The 21,513-nt window shown below is 32.4% G+C and overlaps 1 protein-coding gene across 5 annotated transcripts in view; it reads left to right on the forward strand.

Annotated features, from left to right (window-relative positions):
- Positions 1–777: 777 nt before the first annotated feature.
- Fas1 (fasciclin 1 Fas1 domain-containing) overlaps positions 778–21,513 on the forward strand; it is a 28,303-nt gene continuing 7,567 nt past the window's right edge. For all 5 annotated transcript variants that reach the window (XM_013309352.1, XM_013309353.1, XM_013309354.1 and 2 more), the window contains exons 1-3: positions 778–1,082; positions 20,169–20,307; positions 20,813–20,991. In XM_013309352.1, coding sequence (XP_013164806.1) covers positions 972–1,082; positions 20,169–20,307; positions 20,813–20,991 — 429 coding nt within the window. In that variant the 5' untranslated portion in view covers positions 778–971. The remainder of the gene's footprint in view (positions 1,083–20,168; positions 20,308–20,812; positions 20,992–21,513) is intronic.

The raw sequence follows: 21,513 nt of genomic DNA on the forward strand, positions 1-21,513 counted from the left end.
ACTTTTGTTATTTATATTAGTAATCTTACTATTATTATTATTATTATTACTGTCATAGTATTTTCTGATTACCTTGACTTTTGGCTAAAAAATAAACGGATATATAAAAAAAACACACTCAAAACTTAAAAGTCTTCGCAAAAAAGGTTGATTTAATAACGATAAACCGCAACGGGTCATAATCTGTCGCCGTCACGTTTCGCTGGGACGAGAAAACACGCATTGTTCGAAGCAGGTATAATGTAAAGGGTCGTTTTTTTTTAACGCCACGTAAGTGATGATCACAATATTTATACGAGGAATTTAATAAAATATATCTTTTAATTATATGATTAAACATTCTTTCCTATATTAATAGACTGGGTGTTATCGGTCTTGGAGCAAGAGTGTGCATTCGTACATCGTAATCGAAGAAATTTTTAATAATAACTTAAAGAAAATAGTAGAACTAACTTGTTAGAAAACTACTGATAATAAAATAGTTTACTAGAAAAGTCATTCCAAGCCAAGACTTTCGGCGAGCTTGTCCATTTGTTCTTGATTGTTTTCTTTTTTTTATAGGCCATATTCGTGTCATGAGCTTACTTTTATTGCGAAATTAATTCATTTTTAAAGTTCAATACCTTTAAAAATCAGATAAAGTTGTGTATCAAAGTCAAACCTTTGTTTACAAAAAGACCGTTGATATAACGGAGCTACCTGTGTTGCACAATTCGTTATTTTTGAATCGAGCTTAATATGAAATCGTCGATGACCATACGACTGGCTAGTGGCCATTTCAACGGTCGTGTTCGTCGCGTGCGTGAGCGGGAGAGGAACATTCGTCTGCGTCAACGCGTCAGTGCCTCCCGCGCCATACCGCGGCATAACTTGCCGCGCGTTTCGTTGTTACGCGCGCCTATCTCGCAAATACTTCAATGTATTTCGCGTGTGCAAACTAGTGTTAAACTTTGGATGTTTGTACAGCAATCATGGGTGGACTAAGTATTGTGCTATTGTTTGTGATGTCGTCGAGTCTGGTTGTCGCAGAGACAAAAATGACTGTCGCAGAGAAACTTCAAGAGGACGCAGACCTCTCACAGGTAACTTGGAAACTTTCGCTACTTTTGTGAGTTGATAACTCTTTGAAACAATGTTTTGCAGAATAAACGTATTTAAAAACTTTACTAACTTACGTAAGTATAATATATTTGAACTAAGTTTATACAGTTTAAATTTATTTATATTTTAGTTATACTTCTAATTAAATTAATAACTCGTTAATTATTTTACAAATTAAGCTAGCAAGTTACATCTAACCATACTAAACATTTTAAAATTAAAATATACCTATGTATAGGATTATTTTTAATTAATAATAAATTATCCTTAACCAATTTCAAGTACCTATTCTAAATTAATGACTTGTTCCTATTCATTATATTCGTTAAATTTGGCGTTATTTTGTATTTGGGCGTAAGATTATAATTTTATTAGCCTTTAAATAATAAAACTTAATGTTGTTAGCATCAAGTTGCTAGGTGTGTCCTATCTACTTTGCGCAGTTTTCTCGTAGCTTATTAAATTAAGCGAGGATCGCACCTTGACATATATAGCATACATAACACTGCATCGGTACATTATTTACTTTAATCGAATTAAACACTTTTATGTAATCCAGTTCGACTCAGAGTGATATTTTCATTATATTTTATTTCTTCAATGTTTTTCCGTCATGATTTTGAACTGACCATTTAAAGACTATCTTAGTTTTTACTACTTTGATATTACAAATAGATGGATGGATGTTTAATAGAAGATATATTTGAAACTATTCTACAGATCTTGATAAAATTTGAATTAGATGTAGTCTGGACAAAGTCTGGAAGAACACATAGGCTACTAAGTTTTTTTAATTACTTGCGGACGGAATCGCGGGCGACAACATGTATTAAAATATGAAAACTACTTATGTACACATACTCGTATGTATTAGATGTCGTATTACGCAATAAGGTTTTAGTATGATTAATTATTGTTAAAAGAAGGATAAGTGAAGGTCTTGCAACTGATTTTATTTAAGTATCTCTCTATCAAATATGGTTTATAAATATCGTAAATTAAATGCTAAACATCTTAACAAGTATAATCCTAACTGTGGAAAGTCGTTGCAGTAGGCATTGCTTAGGAAATAAGTGGTCTCAACTTCTAAAGCTTTGAACGTCGCGTATTATGGTAGGGCAGTGGAACTAGAGGCAGTGGCTTCAAAGTCATTCGAATATCTTAGTAATCAAAAAATAAATACACATTGTTTAGTGAAAAAAGATACAATTAAGCTACAAAATTCTACTTCAATTTTTAAAAACGCGCAATTATCAATATGTTTTGTTATTGACAAGATTCTGATGATTTTATGGGTTACTTTTCTTTTAATATAGCAACGTTTCTCGTCGTTAGAAAAAATAACGTAACACAAAATCTCTACTTGAACGACTTAGACGTGTATAACGTCTAATTGAATAAAAATAGAAACTTCAGTATTATTAGTAGTGCTTAGTTTTTCTATAAATATTATCAAACAGTTCCAATGGAAACTTTAAAATTAGTAATGAATTATAGGAGTTTGAACTATCTATATATTTGTATACTTGAATATTAAACGAGGAAGGGTAAAGATGCGAGCATGAGATTAGTAGTGTTCGTCAAATAAGTTTGTTTCTCAAATTTTAAGGCAACGATATAGCTTCTTTCGTTAGAAGTTAGAGGAAGTTAGAGACTCCTTTCAATAAACCACAAAAGTAGCTTGATTTTATAATGCTTCAGAAAAAACTGTATTTATCTATGTTAGCTTTTCTATAAGATAAATAATATCGTAGTAGTCCACGGTGCCTAACACAATTTACCGAATCAGGTGCGATTGTTCTGGATTACTAGTTTATTCATTGGAAAAGAAATGGTACATTGAATTTATGAGTAATCTTATTAGTCATAGGGGAAATGGGTCAGATATAAACGTAATAATGTCTAGAGATTTGTCTCGCATGGAAAGGCAGTGACTTTAGCTGACTAATATTTAATTAAGTAATATTTCGTGTTTTTATACATACGAGTATGTGGGCGTTTATTTCGTATTATCGTTATATTTTCAACAATATAACGATGGAAATTTCTTGTAATAATAGATTAAGTACGCTTGAAAACTCATCATCATCAGCTCACTATACGTCCCCACCGAGGGGCTCGGAGCCTACCCTTTATCATCATCATCATCTTGAAAACTCAGTACAAGTAAATTAAAATATTTATTAACAAAAGTTGGTCTATGATAAAGGAACATAACGGTAGCCTAGTAAAGAATATTGTAATGGAGGAGCGCGCAGTTTTGCTTAATTGGACAGACGTCTCAAACGATTACATCCGGTACCGTTCCAACTTCAAGACAACTCGACCTCATAAAATCTTTCGAAAAAAAAAAGAATATATTGATGCATGACAACAAGTTATATCTCGTTTCAATTGAATACCTAAAGTATGTAAACAGAGAAATGTCACAAATATTGGTGATGTAGTTAAATAGATTCTGAATGTTTGGCTAGGTCCCGATAAGTTTAAAAAAATGTTAATTCTTTTCGCTTCAAAAGTATTACGTAGTAACACATTTTTAGTTACACCGAAATATTTAAATTCAAACGGGAAGTATAAGAGCTTGGAGCATCCAAGGCAAGCTCATGTTACTCGCTTCCTTCAAGGAATAATTACATTGGACAACGGGTCCTTTATCCAATCAACGAGCAGTTTAATATCATTTGAGATCCCTGATCGTTATGAAGAATGTTTAAATCAAATTACGACGATTTTATGATTATATTTTAAATTGTTCGATGTATGTACATTATACGTTGTATTATATATTAACATAAATTAATGATTAAATTATGTATTATTTGACTTTTTTAAGAATTAAAATCTCATTAGAAATATTTTCAAAACGCGGTTATACAATCACAACATAAATAATTTCTTTAACATATTTGTTTTTATTTAATTTATTTGCATTTTCGTACGTCGCTATAATAATTAAATTCAGTGGAAAGGTTATTAATAACTTAAAAGGTCGTGCAATCCATATAATAATGTAAATGCGAATGTTTAGATGGATAGATCGATGTTTGTTTTAAGGTATGACCGGAACGATAGAACGGATCAAGCTGAAATTTGGCATAGATTTAGAACATTGTCTGGACACATACGATTTTAAAAAAAAAATTCCGTTCGGACGGAGTCACGGCGACAGCTAGTAAGCTTTAAAAATGTAGACATGAATTGATTATTCAAACTATTATCGATCAAGGGTTCGCTCATACTGACAGTAGCGTCACGTATATTGGTTCGGCGTTGCGATGTGTCAGTCAGATGGGTATCTCATTTGCGTTGGACGGCATTAAACTGTCGCTGTTGACTCAGACAACGTCACTGAAGCTGATATTAGTAGCCATCAGAGGCATGTATTGTTGTAATTAAACATGAGGCGGTATCTTGTCATAGGTATGACAAAGAGCTGTGTTATGCCAAGTTTCACAGTAGTGTTACGAACTACCCACGTTGTCAATGTTTGAAAAATGTCGTAATATTTTCTAATTAGCTGCAAGTAATTATCTTTTTATAACTCGTATGCACTATATGTCTAGAAGAGGCAAGGTGATAGCGCAGAAAGCGCTTAGCATAGAGAAATTGATATTCTGTATCCGTTTCTCTTATTCAGTTTTACCATAATAAAACTTATGTAAAACTTAAGAAACATAAGTGTTTCGTTCTTTTGTGCGCGATTATTTTTCTACGTATCTTTTGTTCAAAGAAACGTTTAAATACATAACACTTAGAACTCTTGCTTGTAACAAATTAAGTTTATTCGTTGATGCACGTAAAAAGCTAAGACCTTTAAGTTTTCTTTAAGCTTTCATTCTTGACAATTTTATTTTATGTTAACAAAAGTTAGATCGATATGAGGAGCTTTAATATATATATTTAAAATATTTTTAAGGATACGATATTTTTAGGCCATTGACCCCATCCTATTACTTCTTACTACGCTTAGTTGTCACAAGACACAAATTAATTATAAAATGCGTCCCATAACAGGGGATTACTGCTGTTGCTAAACTGTCTTACAATTTTATAGATATTTACTTTTGGCCTATATTTTGCCACGATATCGGCTTTATAAAAGACCTCGCTGTCTTGGTGGGCTTAAAGACGTGATATAATTTATTAATGTATTAAAGCGGTGGTTAATCAAGTTAAGCTTTTGTAAGATGTTACCTTCACAGCAACTTCCCGCCTTTGTTTCCGGGGCTGAGGGAGCCGACAAATAATAATTGAGGAATTCGATACAAGGCAGAGATGCGGGCGCCGCGCGGCTGTCGCGCGGTGACACAGCCCCGGTGCTTTCGTATTCAACCCACGCCCGATCATCGCCTTACACGTTCACATACAAATATATCCTAACGTACTTTAACGTATTCTTATACATTTGCTTATTTAAAACAACTTTGTAGATGGTCTGTCCTTTTTTAAAAAAATACGTTTTAATCTAGCCGTTATAAAACACAATTATGGGGGTAACAGTAAAGCTCTTTTGAGATCTCTGTTATAATATATTAATAGGACCTACGTCGCATAAAGATTTAATTACTTATCCTTTGAAGTCACATAGATGTGTTGATTTAACATGTAATATGTGGTTTAATCTCTTATCATATTTTGCTTTAAAGATATCATTTAATTTAATTCTAACTTTTCTAAAATAAATTCACAGTTGTACATCGCGTACGTTATCTGAACAATAGTTATTCACATGGCTGTAGACATGCGCTTTCCAGGTAAGCTATTGAAACCTTAGTTTTTGCACGATTTTTCTTTGAAATGTTGCTATAATACTAATCATTAGAAGAAATGTTTAATTTATTGTTAAATGAAATCAAAACAAACGAATAAAAACTTCTACTTACTGGGAAACCCCGTGAAACTCTTGTATAAATATATTGACATTATTTAAAAAAAAATAGAAAGGACAAAAAGCGTTTCAATTCACGTATTATTGTGCAATTTTACGGTGACATTTGTTTTATATCAGAATGCGACTTTATCTACAAATTTGTATATACTCAAGTAATGTGCACTTGACATAAGTGTGTTAACATTGCGGAGAAGCATGTCCCCGTCACGTGCCTGTAGCCGACAGATGGCCGGGATAGCCTCATCTTTATATGCACGACGCACAATTCGGAGGACAGCGTTAACGCTTCATACTTTACAGTGGGCTTTCGCTGACGAAAGACCCGTAGAAAACCATCTTGTTATCCCTTTCTTTGTTATTGAAAAATGTGGGATAAAAATACATTTTTATACAGGTGTAACAACAGTGGAAATTCACGGTTAAGATAACTGATATCGAATTTACATCTCAAGTTTACCCGTTTAGTTTAAAACGATAATAAGTTGAAGATTTTTTAAAGAATTAAACCACCTGTTTACAAACTTCGTATTTCTTTAAACATATAACATCCCAAACGGCTACATTTGAGGATATCCTACTTAAAATTCATAGTTTAGTAGTCCAGATCTTGTTAAACTCATTCTGTATAATACAGCATATACTTGTTACCAGATACTAGAAGAAAGTAAAGGTCTGATATTTAAGATGATAATATCTGTCTGATGTATATTTTCCTAAATAACTGTCTATTTTTTGTTACCTAAGCAATCATACGTGGGTTGCGCACGTACTCAAATAAAAATAAATTTTAAGCCCACAGCAAGCTTTTAAAAATGCTTTTGTATTTTAACTGAACAAAAAGATACAATGATTTTAAAATGAAATACGACTTTAAGAACTCAGCTATATAATTTAACTGTTACTAAAACAGTCATATGTTAACACATTTATCTTAATAATTAATGTTTTCAGTTTTTTAATGTTAGGGTGCCGGACTACTCCTCTTATCCTCACTAAACATATATTTTTCTTCATCTATTGTAGAGATAAAGATCTGTAGCTCAACTAGTTTTCTCTTAAATCGACTGAATGACTATGTGGCAGTATTTAATATTCTGAAGTTAAAAAAAACTATAACGCCTACTTTTTAAAAATTGCAAACATTCAACGTAAAACTCAACCGTAGCTGTGAGTGTAGGCGAATGATAAACTTTTCGCAAGCCCGCACTTTTGCAGCCATACAAGGGTTGGGGTAAGGCGATAAGCTAAACGGATGCCCGCGAGACAATAGCGGCCAACGCGTCACGTATTGCACATCGAGTGATGCTTCAAATGTGCAATTCTTACATCGAATTGTTCACACGTGGTCATACGATTTATGAGTTGACTTCAAGTGCTTTTTATTGGATGGTAACTGCCCGTAAGTTCTGAGAAAAATTCAGTTTTTTATTTTACTAAGAGACTTTATTAATAATTATGAAGTCACAGAAATGCACACAGGTGTTTAAGCTGCCTTTATTATGTTAAATATCGCCGAACTTCAAATTAAACCTAATTTAAATAGATCGAACTTCGTGGTAGAGATTACAATAATTAATTTGTGTTGCGTGTATACTGAACAATAGTTATACCTACAAAAAAGGATTTTAAATACAAGAAATAGTATTTTTTATTATTTTAATTTATTATCTACTCTGTAGATAAATCTACAGTAATTTCAAATGCACCCCGACTTGATTTCTTGCGAAAATATATCAGAATGGATATACGGACCATTTATTACGTCATCGTTGTTAATTTATAGCCCTCGCCCCATTCAATAAAAGTAGATGAGCCGTGGTTTGTATGCCAAAACTTGGACAATGCAAGTATTATTTGGCATCATATCATACAAATGTTCTCCAAACAAGAAGCAGTGGTGCGTGGTTTAAAGATTTACTAACAAAAAATTCCTTTACCCTCGACAATTAATAAATTACATTCACAGATACATATTCTGATCATTGTGCATATATTTTTTTTTTAAATGACATGACAAAAATAAAACTTAACATCGCTAATTTCAATCTTGTTGAACAAACATTTTTGGATTACATTTTTTATTTATTTGTTACTTATTCCAATTATGTATTTTGTATTTTTGTTTACTTCCTCCTTTTTAATGAAAAACGGAGTGTTCACTCGAAATATAATAACCAAGGTCGAGTTGTTACAAAGAAAAGCGGGCAACGAGTGAGAGCATTTGAAATTCCATTAGGTTTTGTGCTCGAGCGACGGGCATTCCTTAAACAGGTCCTCTTATGTCGCTTCTTTTGTAAGAATTTATTTTAATAATGCAAAACCAACTTAAAACATTGTTTGGATGAAGTTTAGCAAGTGTACAATATGATTAAATAAACGACAGATGCATGCAATAAACAAAGGTTTTTAATAATCTTAAACAAAATAAAATTTTAATTGGAATTACTATAACCGCCATACATGATGAAAAATATATGAAAAGGTTCCATGCTTGTAGAAAACCTACAGGTTACCTTACAATTATTAAAAGTGGCAGAATATTGCATTCTACGAATACAAAAACTGTTTTAAAAAAGTTATTAAAGGAACGCCGAGTAAAGCACGAACTCGCGAATAATAATTTTTCATGGCACGTTACGAAGATAGAGGGAAATTAATGTAGTAAAACTAACTTGATTTTGTTTTCTAGAAGCATTAACATAACATACTTAAGCACATTATTTACATTTTGACGAAGCTCACCGCGGGCTTGCGGGATCCTTTTGTGTTCGACGCCGTAAATAGCTCGGCCGATTAGACTATTTGCAATTTAAATGAACCGCTTCAGCCAACTTCGATCATGTTAAAGTTCATTTACACGAATATTTCATGTTATTAATTTTCACGATATCGAATTTGCTTTATGTTTATAGTTAGTTATTGAGTTAGTGATAACTATAAAATCGTAGAATTACTATTTTAGAGTAACAGGAAAAGTTATACAGAAAGAATATATCGATGTTTTACTTTGATACTTAACAGTAACAATTTGAAATCCTATATTATTAAAGTATAATTTTGATTCTTAGAATTCAAATAAAAAGTGCTCTTAGCACCTATTTTTGAAAACATTGAAAAAACAATATTACTTTTAAAAAAATCATGACTTATTAACTTGAACAATTAAGATATGTTCATATTGCACATTTTATTATATAAAACTATAAATCCTGAAAGAGCTCTTGGTGTTTAAAGTACGTCAACTTTGTCATAAGCACTAAGTAAATTTCATGAATAGCTTAAAAGTTGCGACGATGAGACTTGCTAAACCAATGCAACACTGGGATTAAGGCGAAAAGTTACGCATAATACTTGCGGCTAAGTTGCAGACATTTACTAAATAAGGAATATATAATGCATTAAATCTTTCTCTGAAAAGTACATAACTAACGATTAGATCTTCAATACTCTATTATGATTGAATATAGCTATTAGCTTATGTACTTTGGAGAGTTTCTAGTCAGTGCACCACAAAAGCCACTTTAGGCTGATTCTCTGACCTACGTAGATCCGTAGCCTTTGTTCATCTACGGATAATACCTGCATTATATGTATTGTCAGAACTGTATATTTTGGAACATATAAGAATTTGAGTAGTATATTATAGTATATGGAGCTATGTTCTTATAACTAGGATTAATTAGGATTTATATGGCCCACTAAAATCGACATACGTAATGTCAAAACTATTGCTAATGCAAAATTTTAAAATCTTTATGTAGATAAGAATAATGTTTATGTACATTCGTTATATTGTTTAGGTATTTATATCAATGTAAGCGATATATGAATATGCATATTTTATTAGATATTCGCTACACGTGGAATTGAGTTATTAGAAGTATTTGTGTAACAAAGCTTGACAATGTAACCGAAAGCCGTCCTGATGTTCATAATAACATATTTTCTCAATTTCAAACCGTTAATTCTGCGTAACTTGCAATATAAAAGAGATGCTTATATAAAGTATAATGAAATTTGTGTATATGTTCAAACTTATATATTTATGTGTGTAAATAATTAAACCTATGTACTGGTACATTATGGCTTTAAGAAATGAACCTTGCACATAGAAGAGTAATTATAGCATCTGTAACTACTCCATTAGGATTATGTTGTCGTGAAAGCTCATTAAATTATATGGAATTTTCTCTGCAGCAATTCGTCATCAACGCGGTCTCGGTGCGGGCGAAACGATCCATCTATTATCAATTTGACATTTAAATTTAGTGAGCAAACACTAACCAAAAATCCCCTCGAATATTGATGAGGCCTTGAGTTACTTGAGTGAGGACATTAAATGGTGAGATGATTGATAAACGTTCAATATAATTTTTTGATGAAATTCTTATGGTTGTAATGGTTAGGGTGAAGTTGATTGCAGCTTATAAGGGTCCACCAACTCATAATTAATTTCAACGAATTTAAATTACTTTCTAAGTAATATTTAGCTATGAATGTATATTTTTCAATATGTCTAATGACGAACATAAAAATGTAATATGACTTTGTTAATATTAACTCTTTATCAGCGACATAATGTACTTAAAGTTTCTAGAAGTATCTTACGAGTTGCGGAGAAGATTTAATAACATTGCAAGTTAGAAAGTTGTAAGAGACATTTAAAATGTTTCGTAATGTTCTTGGATTTTGGGAATGTTCTATTGTAATTAAAGCTGAATAAAAAATGTATTATAATTTATTTATTTCAAACCTAGTAGCAGATAACATAACTTTTATAAGGAACTAAGTTACTATCCATTTGAACCATAGATAAAATTTAATTACAAGGTAATCACGCGCTAATTTTTTTTTAGCGCGTGAACCTTGTACAATGTTGATAAAAATATAAGTTTCGTTCTAAAAGGACTAGATGGCGCTGCGCTATTTAAATGCACACTAGCATTTTGTTTTACTGTTGTGTTGTGATTGCGCTTAACGCTAATTAAACGACTCATCCACCCGACCTTTTCTTGTTTCATCTATACGGGTCCCGGGACTTTTTGGGTTCGTGTATGTACAGGTGAGCTTAACTCTAAAAGAGTTCTCTTACAGCTAACCTAATAACCTAATAAAGTATGTAATTAGTAGACTCATAAATCACTTCATCAAAGAAAATTTAAGAACACAATTTAGGGCCGTTAAACCGTTACGTAAACAACTTAAACTATAATCCAAAAAAAAACGTACGTAGATTAATAATATAAAATGTTGTAATCCGTCGCCATTTTTGTTATAGTAAATAGCACCATGCTTTAGTACGTAATCTCTGGTTTTTTTGTCGCATGGCAGGGGCATAATAACATTATGGATATTATGTAACTTGCCTTTGTTGGGCATTAGCTTGCGAGCACGAACTTTTACACAATAGTCCGGGTTCATTGTGTTTCATAAACAAACTCTTGTGTATAGTCAATATTTTTGACAAAATATTTGATGTTTCGTATCTCAATATCATTAAATTAAACATCATTTTTGACAACATATAATAAACGCGTACTAAAAAAAGTTTAGCCGCTGTGCAATTGCATTGTATTATGAGCCTTCCTTATGAGCTACGTAATATTATTTGATCGGTAATGAATGCTATACATTCTTAGTTCGATTCTTGTCTCAGAATTTATGGGGGATATTTTTTATGAAACCATAATTTTTTGTTTCATTTGTACAGTCATTAACCACCTCAAAATATCGTCTACATGGTTTTAATTAGGACAATTGGACTTCTTCGATTGCTGCTTAAGCTTGAATTTTTCTCGGAATAAATTAGCGAACGAGTACTGCCTTGAGTCGTATTTGCGGTTCTATTCTATTAAAAACTAGGTAAATGAAAGGAAACCTTTTAAGCGGCTGTTCCGCTTTAGAGGGGAATGCCGCCCCCTCCACTGGTATGGCTTCCGCAGCTGCTGACCGCAGTTATTTTACTCACTTCGTTACTTTCGCTAAGGGGGTTTAAAATGCTATTTAAACATGACCAATAAAAATAATACAAATATTACAAATGTATTAGATACAAATAATATGAATAAATTATAATGTTTTACTCAACGGGGAAATGCCGCCAGCCTCTTGGGAACCCTACCGTGCGACCGCAGCGATTTGGGGTCGATTTTTTATATTATTTAGTTTTATTTTTAGTTTGGTTTAGTTTTAGTATATAGTTTATAGTATTATTTTGGTAGTTTAATTTACTCATAACTGCAAATAAATGTAGAAAACATATTTCTAATATTATAAATGGGAATGTTTGGATGAAAGTTTCGTAGTAGATATCTCCAGAACCGCTTAAATGTTCTCGATAAAATTTGGTATAGGTGTAGAGCACTGCCTGGAAGAACACGTTGCTACATATAATTTCGGAAATGTGTACAGATCCCATAGGTGGTAAGGTTTGATTCACACATTTAACCGGTAACTCCGCAACGGTTCCACACATCTTATTGAAATTTGACAGAGATATGCAACATAGTCCCGAGGAACACATGATATACATTTTACCTTTTTATTTCTATTTTTTTTTTTATAACCAATACTTAAACATACATATTTGGCGTAGGTACAGACTAAAAGAAAAGATTTAAGAAATTACTGGTACGGTTTTTGTATTCGTTTGTCGTATGATTATTTAAGACAACAAGTACTAAATTACAAGCGAACAGAAATAATACTATTGCGAAATAATACGTAAGCTCGGTGTAATCATTTCAGTCACGCAAAACCAATATCCAACCTTCTTAAAGACGTCTACCCCAAGATGTCACTGTCCCGAATGACATGTATACCAACCTTTATTTCGTTATATTGACATGTTTAAAAATAGAATCAGTTAACCGTCTATAGCAAAAATGTTTGTAGCACTGGCAATATATTTTTTTATCAAAAAGTAAGTCTGTTGCTTTCCTATAATATAGAATATACAATAACATTGCATTTTTCTTCTTCGAATTTCTAATTTTTTATTTTATTTTATATTTAGTCAGCTGAAAGGTTCTGTTTACAAAGAGTTAAAAATAATTTAGTATAACTTTATTCGTGTAAAACCTTTAACTTTGTTAAGGTATAAGCTGTATTAGAATATTATTAAGTTAATCCTCCAATTCATATTTCGCGTTGTTAGTTATCATTGTAAATATTGTTTGTGCGCATTACGCGAAAACACTGGGCAGATGTTACGTACAAAAGCTCGGGACGATTGCTTGTGCAAAATTAATCAGTACCTGTCATGTAGTTGGTGCGCAGGGCTGATTTACACTCGGGGAATTAGCGGCGCAAATAAACCAGGACTTTAATATTAATAGCTATACTACTGCTCACGGATTTGTATTCATCACATATGGCACATTCGATGTTAGTCATCGGACAATTTCATATGCATAATCACTTGTAATACTTTGAACAGTTAACCGTGTGTTTCTGAGACCAAAATCACAGTTTATAACATATGACCATATGTTTGATACAATTATTTAGGTCTCAAAAACCAACGGTAAAAAACCTGCTTGCTGTCAAGTCAGCGTACTTGTTTGTTTTTTTTTTAGATAAAAATAATAGTGGTAGAGAGCATTGGTAGGGGGTCATTAAGTTGGTATTGAAATATTGGTAAGAATTTGAGGTATATCCAAAAATATCGTAAAATTAAAATTATGCAGCAAAGCTATGTAATAAGTTTGCACGTAGTGTGTTTCAACTAAACGTGTCAGATTAAAGTTTTATTTGTCGGAAGTGGGAATTTTCATTTCCAACTCCAACGTGCAAAAATGTAAGCGAAGGGGTCGGAATGAGTAGTTCGGAGACAAAGAGCGCAGACTCCTGTCGGCGCCGGCCTGGCTGAGACCGTCGCGGCGGAGTGGCGCCGGCGATTCGTTAACCTGTCGACTAGACAACATCGTAATAAAATCTAAAGGTTAATGTTAAACATACATATATGTAGTTATAGTATGTTTTTTTTTATTTAGCGACTTTATTACTCGGTTGTCCAGTCGATCAGACTGTAACTTAATGTTAAATAGATTGTAATGTACCGTGACACAGTTGTCTAAAGCAAAAGGTTTTTTTTTTAATGTCAGTCAGTTTAGGCCAATCTCTTGGCCTAAACTATAGCACAAACGAAATGTTCAGTGATTACGTAGAAGTAAGATTTTTGAAAACTGTTTAACGATTGTAATTATCTCTATGGTCGATTACAAACTCTGGGAAGATCTATACCGTATAATCAAACTTTTACATTATTTTTTAAGGTAGATTTATTTTTGAGTTCAATTCATAAGGAACAAATCGCTGGAAAACAAAAGTAGAGACAGTAAGTCAGGACAATGTTATTTAGTTTTATCGAGACCTTTTATAAAGGGGAAAGTTTTTTTCCACCTGAAACGTGTCGTTGAGAGCGCGGGCAGTAAAACAAATACGAGGTCTGGTAACTTGAGTTTTCGAGCGTCACTTACATATTCTCTGTATTTTTTTATTCACACACGCAAGAGCGCAAAGATACTGCGCAATGAAATAGTAAAAGCCACTCAGCCGGGCACAAAAATAACATATTAAGTATACCCTTACACCTTAATACTCTTCCGTACTCTATAGTTTTGTATATATTTTTCATGTTTAAATTGTGATTTATTACAAAAAAAGAAAAAGGCGACTTTGTATTTTTGACGTACAGTTGCTTTGGCTTATTGTTGTCGCTTGACTATTCAATAAGCTAAATAAGTTTCGTAATTTTGTTTCTCCGGAAATATGTATTCCATGTGGTCTTGCGTTTAGGCGACATTTTAGAGTAATCGTCGAAATAAGATCTACGAATACAATTAATACTAATATCTTATCTACATAATATCTTACGCGGTGTTTTACGATTCTTGCCTCTAAGATATATTTACATACTTCCAAGTGTTGCCACATGAATATTTGAATGTCACTAAAAGATTTTAGTATAAGATTTTCATGTTTATTTCTATTTTAAATATTTGAGCAAGGTGAAAAATACGTATATACGAAAAAATACTTTATAATTTACGCAAAATCCCTTTCCTTATAATTGGCGTTGCCGAAGGACATGTGTCTTTTGCATCTTATTGGTCTATAAAAATAAATTTTAAATATAACTATTATAAATTAAATTATATTATAAAATGTTTTATTACTACCTCTATAATATTCTAAGAAAAGAAATACATACGAAAGAAGTGAATCTAGAAAATAGAAAATTATCCAGCCGCAACCTTTATGTTGCTCGCGAACTTGTTCGATATTTACAACCTTCGGAATTGTTACGTGTTCCCAATAAACCGTTTACTGCGGTGTATATGGCCACAATCAAGTGCCTTGGGAATTACTGTAAAGCCGATAAGTATCGAGTTCATCTCGACCAATTTTATGTGCCGGCGAAGCTCGATAAAGCATTATAAGGTTTCTGTTTACCAATATGTTTGTGAGAGTTTTCGATCGAAAAGTCTGCTACGTTTTGTGATTTACTAAAGAATAAACTATTATAACTTCAATAGATTTTGTAATTTCAATGTTTTTACAAGTTTTGATCTCTCTAGTCTGTTATTAGTATAGAGGAAAGTATTCTTAAAACCATTCTCATAAGCTTGAAACTTACATCATTATTGCAATGAAATTGCAAGAGCAGTTGTTTGATTCGTCATTCGAAAGGGCCCCTCTTTTAAGCGAAATGTCAAATAGCTGCCGTCGAACAAGTATTACACAATAAATTAAATCAGATTAACACTTACCTAGCGGGGCGCTTCGTGAAAGCTTTTTAATCAAGATTAGGGTAACAAAAAGTAATTCTTTCCATTTAAATTTTGTATTGACAAAAGGGACCCCAAAATCCTATTCGGATAAAAGAATCACACATGTCCATTACAACCCTTTGTACAGATTATATCTTGCTGTGAATACAGAAGTGCGCGTGAAAATAACTATAAAAGTTTGTTGAACTATTATTATTTCGTTAAGCAACCAAAAATTAAATGACTGTTTTATGTATGAATCTTTCGTGTCTTTTTTGTTTGAGAAAGTGTACTCGATACGGATTGGATCATTAATTTAGTAAAAAAGCTCTTTTGCCGCGTATTTCTATATGAATATAATTTATTACATCCAATAAGTTTTATGTTGTATTTCCTTTGATACATTATATGGTAAGCGAGCTTGCGTTTGAGCGTAAGTACTTTTGCGCTTTATGACAAGATCGATCGGCGAAGTCACTTGCCTATGAAACTGTGTAAAGAGAAAATAGTACGCTTCAATAATCTTATAAATATTGAATATATATTTTTCAAGTTAAAAGTGCTGGAAGCGACAGATGCTGTGGGCAAATGTTTTTTTAAACAAATATAAATGTCGTGGAAGTTCCAGTAAGTGTGGTAGAAAACACGATCATTGATTTGTAAAATAACTTATTTAATAGTTGCCGTTTATGTTAAAAAACAGACTAAGAAGTATTTCGTAAACCTACTACTTTTCAAATACAAGCATTAATTTCGAGACCGTTTAAAATACTGTCGTATTACATAAACTTAAAATTATAATGAAAGGAAAAGGTTATACTCTTAAGGAGGTCCGTAAAAGGTGTTGGACGAAAGGCCGCACATTATTAGCCCGAGCTATTGTTTCTCTACAGCGTGCTGTTGCGGTTTCCCCTGCGCTTACCACATGCTGCGTAGTTAGTCCCTCCTAATTAGAAGGGTTTGTGGCGAGCCACGGGCGAAGAAAGGAAACTATCGGTAAATATGATCGTGGTTATTGTGTGCAATATGACTAACGAGCCCGACAAAGAACGAGTGCTTGGAATATTTAAATGCTTGATGTACACTGTAAGATTTATAATGCGATGCATACGTTCTCTTGCGTTTCATCGCTATGCTACTAATATATGATTCTACCAAAAACTGATTACTCTAGACGGAATATTCTTGTTAAAACTGTTGCATGACAACATTTATACAATATCGTTTCACAAAGTTTATTTTTATACTCTGTGTTCCCTTCCTCAATAACCAATTCTTTTTCTTTTAACAATTTTTGCAAATTTTGCGTAGTTTGATCCGTCAGAGTCGTACAGAATTTTGTTGTTAAAAATATGAACCAAATTGATGTTGTATTTATGCAAGGTTTCTAATAAATATAAAACTAAGTAATAACGCAAAGTACATAAATCTATTGTTTAACAGAAAGAAAACACAAGACGGAAAACATTAATCATGTTGTCGACCCATCCAGCAATTTGTGAGGTTTTTTTTCTCCGATTCCATTTTAGTTACGAGACTGACAAGTGTTTGTTGAGGAAACACTTTCCGCGCCTGCTTGTTTAATGATCGTATTTTCTAGTTTTCTCCTCGGTATCGGTATTTTACTAACAACTTTGGTTTAAAAAAAACCTTATATCATACAACATTCATACTGTTGAAAACGGCAAAGTTAATTAGTACTTTATTATTGATAAGTTTACTTCAAAACACAAAAAAACAATTAGAAGCAAACAATTGTTTAAAAAGAAGTCATTTAAAAAATTTGGTTTAAAATCAAAGTTGTGTAGAAAAGACAGGTTCCTAAAAAAAGGCTAATTGTTCAGTTCACGTTACGTCCTATTTAAATTGAAATAAGAATTGTTAAAAAAAAATGGTACGCTAGAATCCATTGATCGTGAAGTTATTGCCCTTTAACGGGACAATAGGACCTAATATAAAGAGAGCGACGATTGACTTTGGTAGACAAATCTGGTCGATGTCGTCCGCGACAGGGGGACGCCGACGCAGACAGTAAATTTACTTGGCGCCGAGTTGTCGCCGCGAACCTCAGATCACCCTACTTTTCTAAATTGACCCTCAATATTTTTAGCCTAAATATAGTATTACGACAATCCCAATAGATTGTAGTCATGGAAGTGTTTGGCCCAATGTTAAGGTTACTTACAGTTTGAATATGCGATATAACTTCAATTTTCAATAACCAGTTTACGTAAATATGTCAAATCATTAATTTTACACACACTGACCAAGTTTAGTCTAGTTAGCGTCAAAGATAATCTTTTTAGCGATATTATTTCGAAAGCATGCTATACTTACAATCTATTTAATATGAATCAATTTCGAGTTATAGAATAATTTACAGTTTTTAAATAAATAAATTGTGTTAAATTTACACTACGTACTCAAATATCGGTATTTACGGGTTGAAATCGAATTGATGCGGTTTGCGATGCGCCCGTGTGGAATACACGAACTGAAAATATACCGCCATCCAAATATGAGAATACGAATAATACTTAGGTATGTGGTGACGTAAGATTTTTCCTTTACGTCTTTGAAGACACTTCTACGGGCAATTTACTCGATCTTTTGAAAACACGTAACCCCAATAAATCCAGATGCCAATCTTTGATTGGATATTTATTTTTATCGAATGCCATATTTTTATTTTTGTCTTATCGGGCGATTTGTTATAAGGATTAGGACATTTATTAGAAGATAATGATGCATGGCACTTGTTTTATTATAACGGGTAAGAATCGAAGCAAATATATCTTATCTTACTGCTGATGCTTGGATGGTTGTTTGTCACAAGGTATCTCCAGAACGGCTGGATGGATCTTGCTGGAATTTGGTATAGATGTAGTAGAACACAGTCTGGAAGAACATATAAACTATTTTTTTTAATTCCGTATGGGGGCGCTGCGGGCAAAAGCTATTTTGTTGAAGTCGTAATAATAAATTCATATTTTATTCTATTCTAACAAATATGCTCATAGTAAGGAGATATAACACTTTCGTAATATTTATTACTTTACCTTCATTTGCACTTTCAGCTTATATATTGCATTTAGCGAGAATTTAACTCGTTTGAGTGCAAAAGTTTTTAACTAAAGCAGCGTAACTGAAAACACCGCGCCGGTGTAAATTTTGCCTACTATTATTTTTTTTTATTATAATCTTTTATTATTATTGAACGGTTTAATTCCTTGTAGCGATGAAGATTGTATGCAATTATGCAAGAAATTAACATTAGACATCATATCTTCTATCCCTTGTATATGTTTGGATAAACTATTCTAATTATTGTTATGATAAACTTAGATTGTTTATCAGAAATCTTTACCCTTGAATGACCTTAAATAAGCGCGGACTTTACCTTTTATACTGCAAATGTTAAAGGCCATGAGAAAACACACCCCCTCAGTATGAAGGTTAGGGTTCATATTTACGTAAGACTTTTTCATGATTATGTCTATCTCTATCTCTGTCTATTATATCTACAATATTATATTTATCTTGCTTAAAATATTTCCGGTTTTTATACAATTCTTTTAGAATTACTCTTGTATTACATCTTTTTTCTGATACTTAATAGGTTAGAAAGTATCTGCTATTATAATAAATTAAACAAGTTTAATCATCTTCATCTCTTTAATTCGCTAACTTAAGTATTTATTTAGTTTTAAAAAAAAACAAAGCGTAAGACAGGCCACATTGTAATAGTAAGCCTAATTTATTAAAATTTTGTCCTTATTTCAATTGGCGTAAGTAATTAATTGAAAACATAAAAACTGACAACCTTGACATACCTCTTCTGTATATCTCACCCCTTTCCTTTTCCCAACTGACTGATATATTTTAAATGTATGCTGGAGCTCTTACCAAAATTACGATTTAAAAATAGGTACGGAGAAAATATATTTTTGAAGATAAAACATATTTTAATACGCATTCCCTACGGAATGTTTTGTGTAAAATAGTACGATAAGAAGAATAGCGTCGTAAGGGTAAAGTGGAAAAGTATAGAAAAGGATTTATGAATGCATAATGACAAGACAAATTTTCGTCGCAAAAGTAAATGGCAATCTACTACTTAGAATATATTTTTAAAAGTTCTATCATCTACTGAGCTTTCTGTAAGGATTATTTCCGTGTTCTTTTTAATGAATTGAAAAAGAACATTTTATTAGAATTTTGATGTCACAACGTTAGTTACCGTACGCCTCCGAAACGGCGTGACCGACTTTAAAAAAAAATGTATATTCAGTAGGTCTAAGACTCGGATTTTTATTGATTTTTAATACCGCGCGGACGGAGTCGCGGGCGACAGCTAGTTATATATCAAACGTTGTTCTAATAGCCGTCATTTGTTTCAGTTCCTAGCGCTAGTGAATAGAAACATAGTGGCCAATATGAGCTTGCAGTACCGACAGATCACAATGTTCGCACCAACGAACGAAGCCTTCCAGAGATACAACGACGAAATGGACGACAATCTTGTACTGTACCACATATGTAAGTACTGTGTTATATGTTTTAGCAACATCAAAGTTCTCATCGGATTAAATATTAACTTATTACATTTTTCTAATGTAAATAGTTCTATATATGAATATTAATAATTAAAAAAAGAAAAAATTCTTCATCGTCAAAAAACTTCAAGACCGTTTAAACGAGTCCAAGCTTGATAAGGTTGTATACTTTGCAAAGTTCCTATAGCTACCTTCCAGCTCCATCATCATATCAATTTCGTGTCATCGTTACATCGCATTGTTACGAGATTTACACATGTATGCAATTCAGCTCAATCAGTAACCAGGTTGAGCAAGTTTAATTTGCAAGATTTGACGACAAACAACAAATGAAAACCAGTCGTCTTAACCAAATATCGTTTTTCTTTCCTATGCAGAAATATTTCCAGCAGTAGACCAAAATAAGCCAATTAAAATGTACAGATAAATCAACATGGCGAAGAGGAAAATTTACTTGGATGATATTTTAACTCTCATTGACTTTTCAGCCAACTTAGCAATAACTCTATCGAACTTAGACCATGAGATATCATCAGAGTTAGACGGCAATCCTCCACTTTGGATCACACGTCGTCGTGATACAATGCATGATGATATTTACGTGAACAATGCTAAAGTTTACATCACAAGGTCATATCAAGCTGTTAATGGAAAAGGTAAACTACAGGTAAGAGTTTTTTTAATCTATTTTTATACTGCTTTTAACAAGAACATTACTATTCATATTAAATAAGCGAAACAAATTGAATGATAAAGCAAACAGCGTAACAATTGTTGTTCAAACAAGTTCATGTTACTATGACTATCCACTGCCGTTACAATTACATTAATACATATTGATGTCTCTGTTTTGTCAAAGACTATGAAAGGGATGACTTTATGTATTAAAACAAATGCGCATCAGTGGAGTTCTACGATTAGGCACAAACAGTCTTAACGATGTTTGTGTTTAATCCATACGATGTGATTGATATTAAAATTATCTGAATATTTAGATATAATCGCTTGATGATACTAGAATCTATTTTCAGTATTTTAGTCAATAGAACATCCAATTACAAACGACACAGATCACTACCAAACATTAGTACACCTATATTTTTTTCTATTCATTACACTTTTACGTACAATAAATCATAAACACTAGGAAAATACGGAGAAGGCATATGTTGTATGCTTCATACCTTTC

The sequence above is a fragment of the Papilio xuthus genome, unplaced genomic scaffold, assembly GCF_000836235.2.
Source record: "Papilio xuthus unplaced genomic scaffold, Pxut_1.1 DF827777.1, whole genome shotgun sequence".
Taxonomy (NCBI): domain Eukaryota; kingdom Metazoa; phylum Arthropoda; class Insecta; order Lepidoptera; family Papilionidae; genus Papilio; species Papilio xuthus.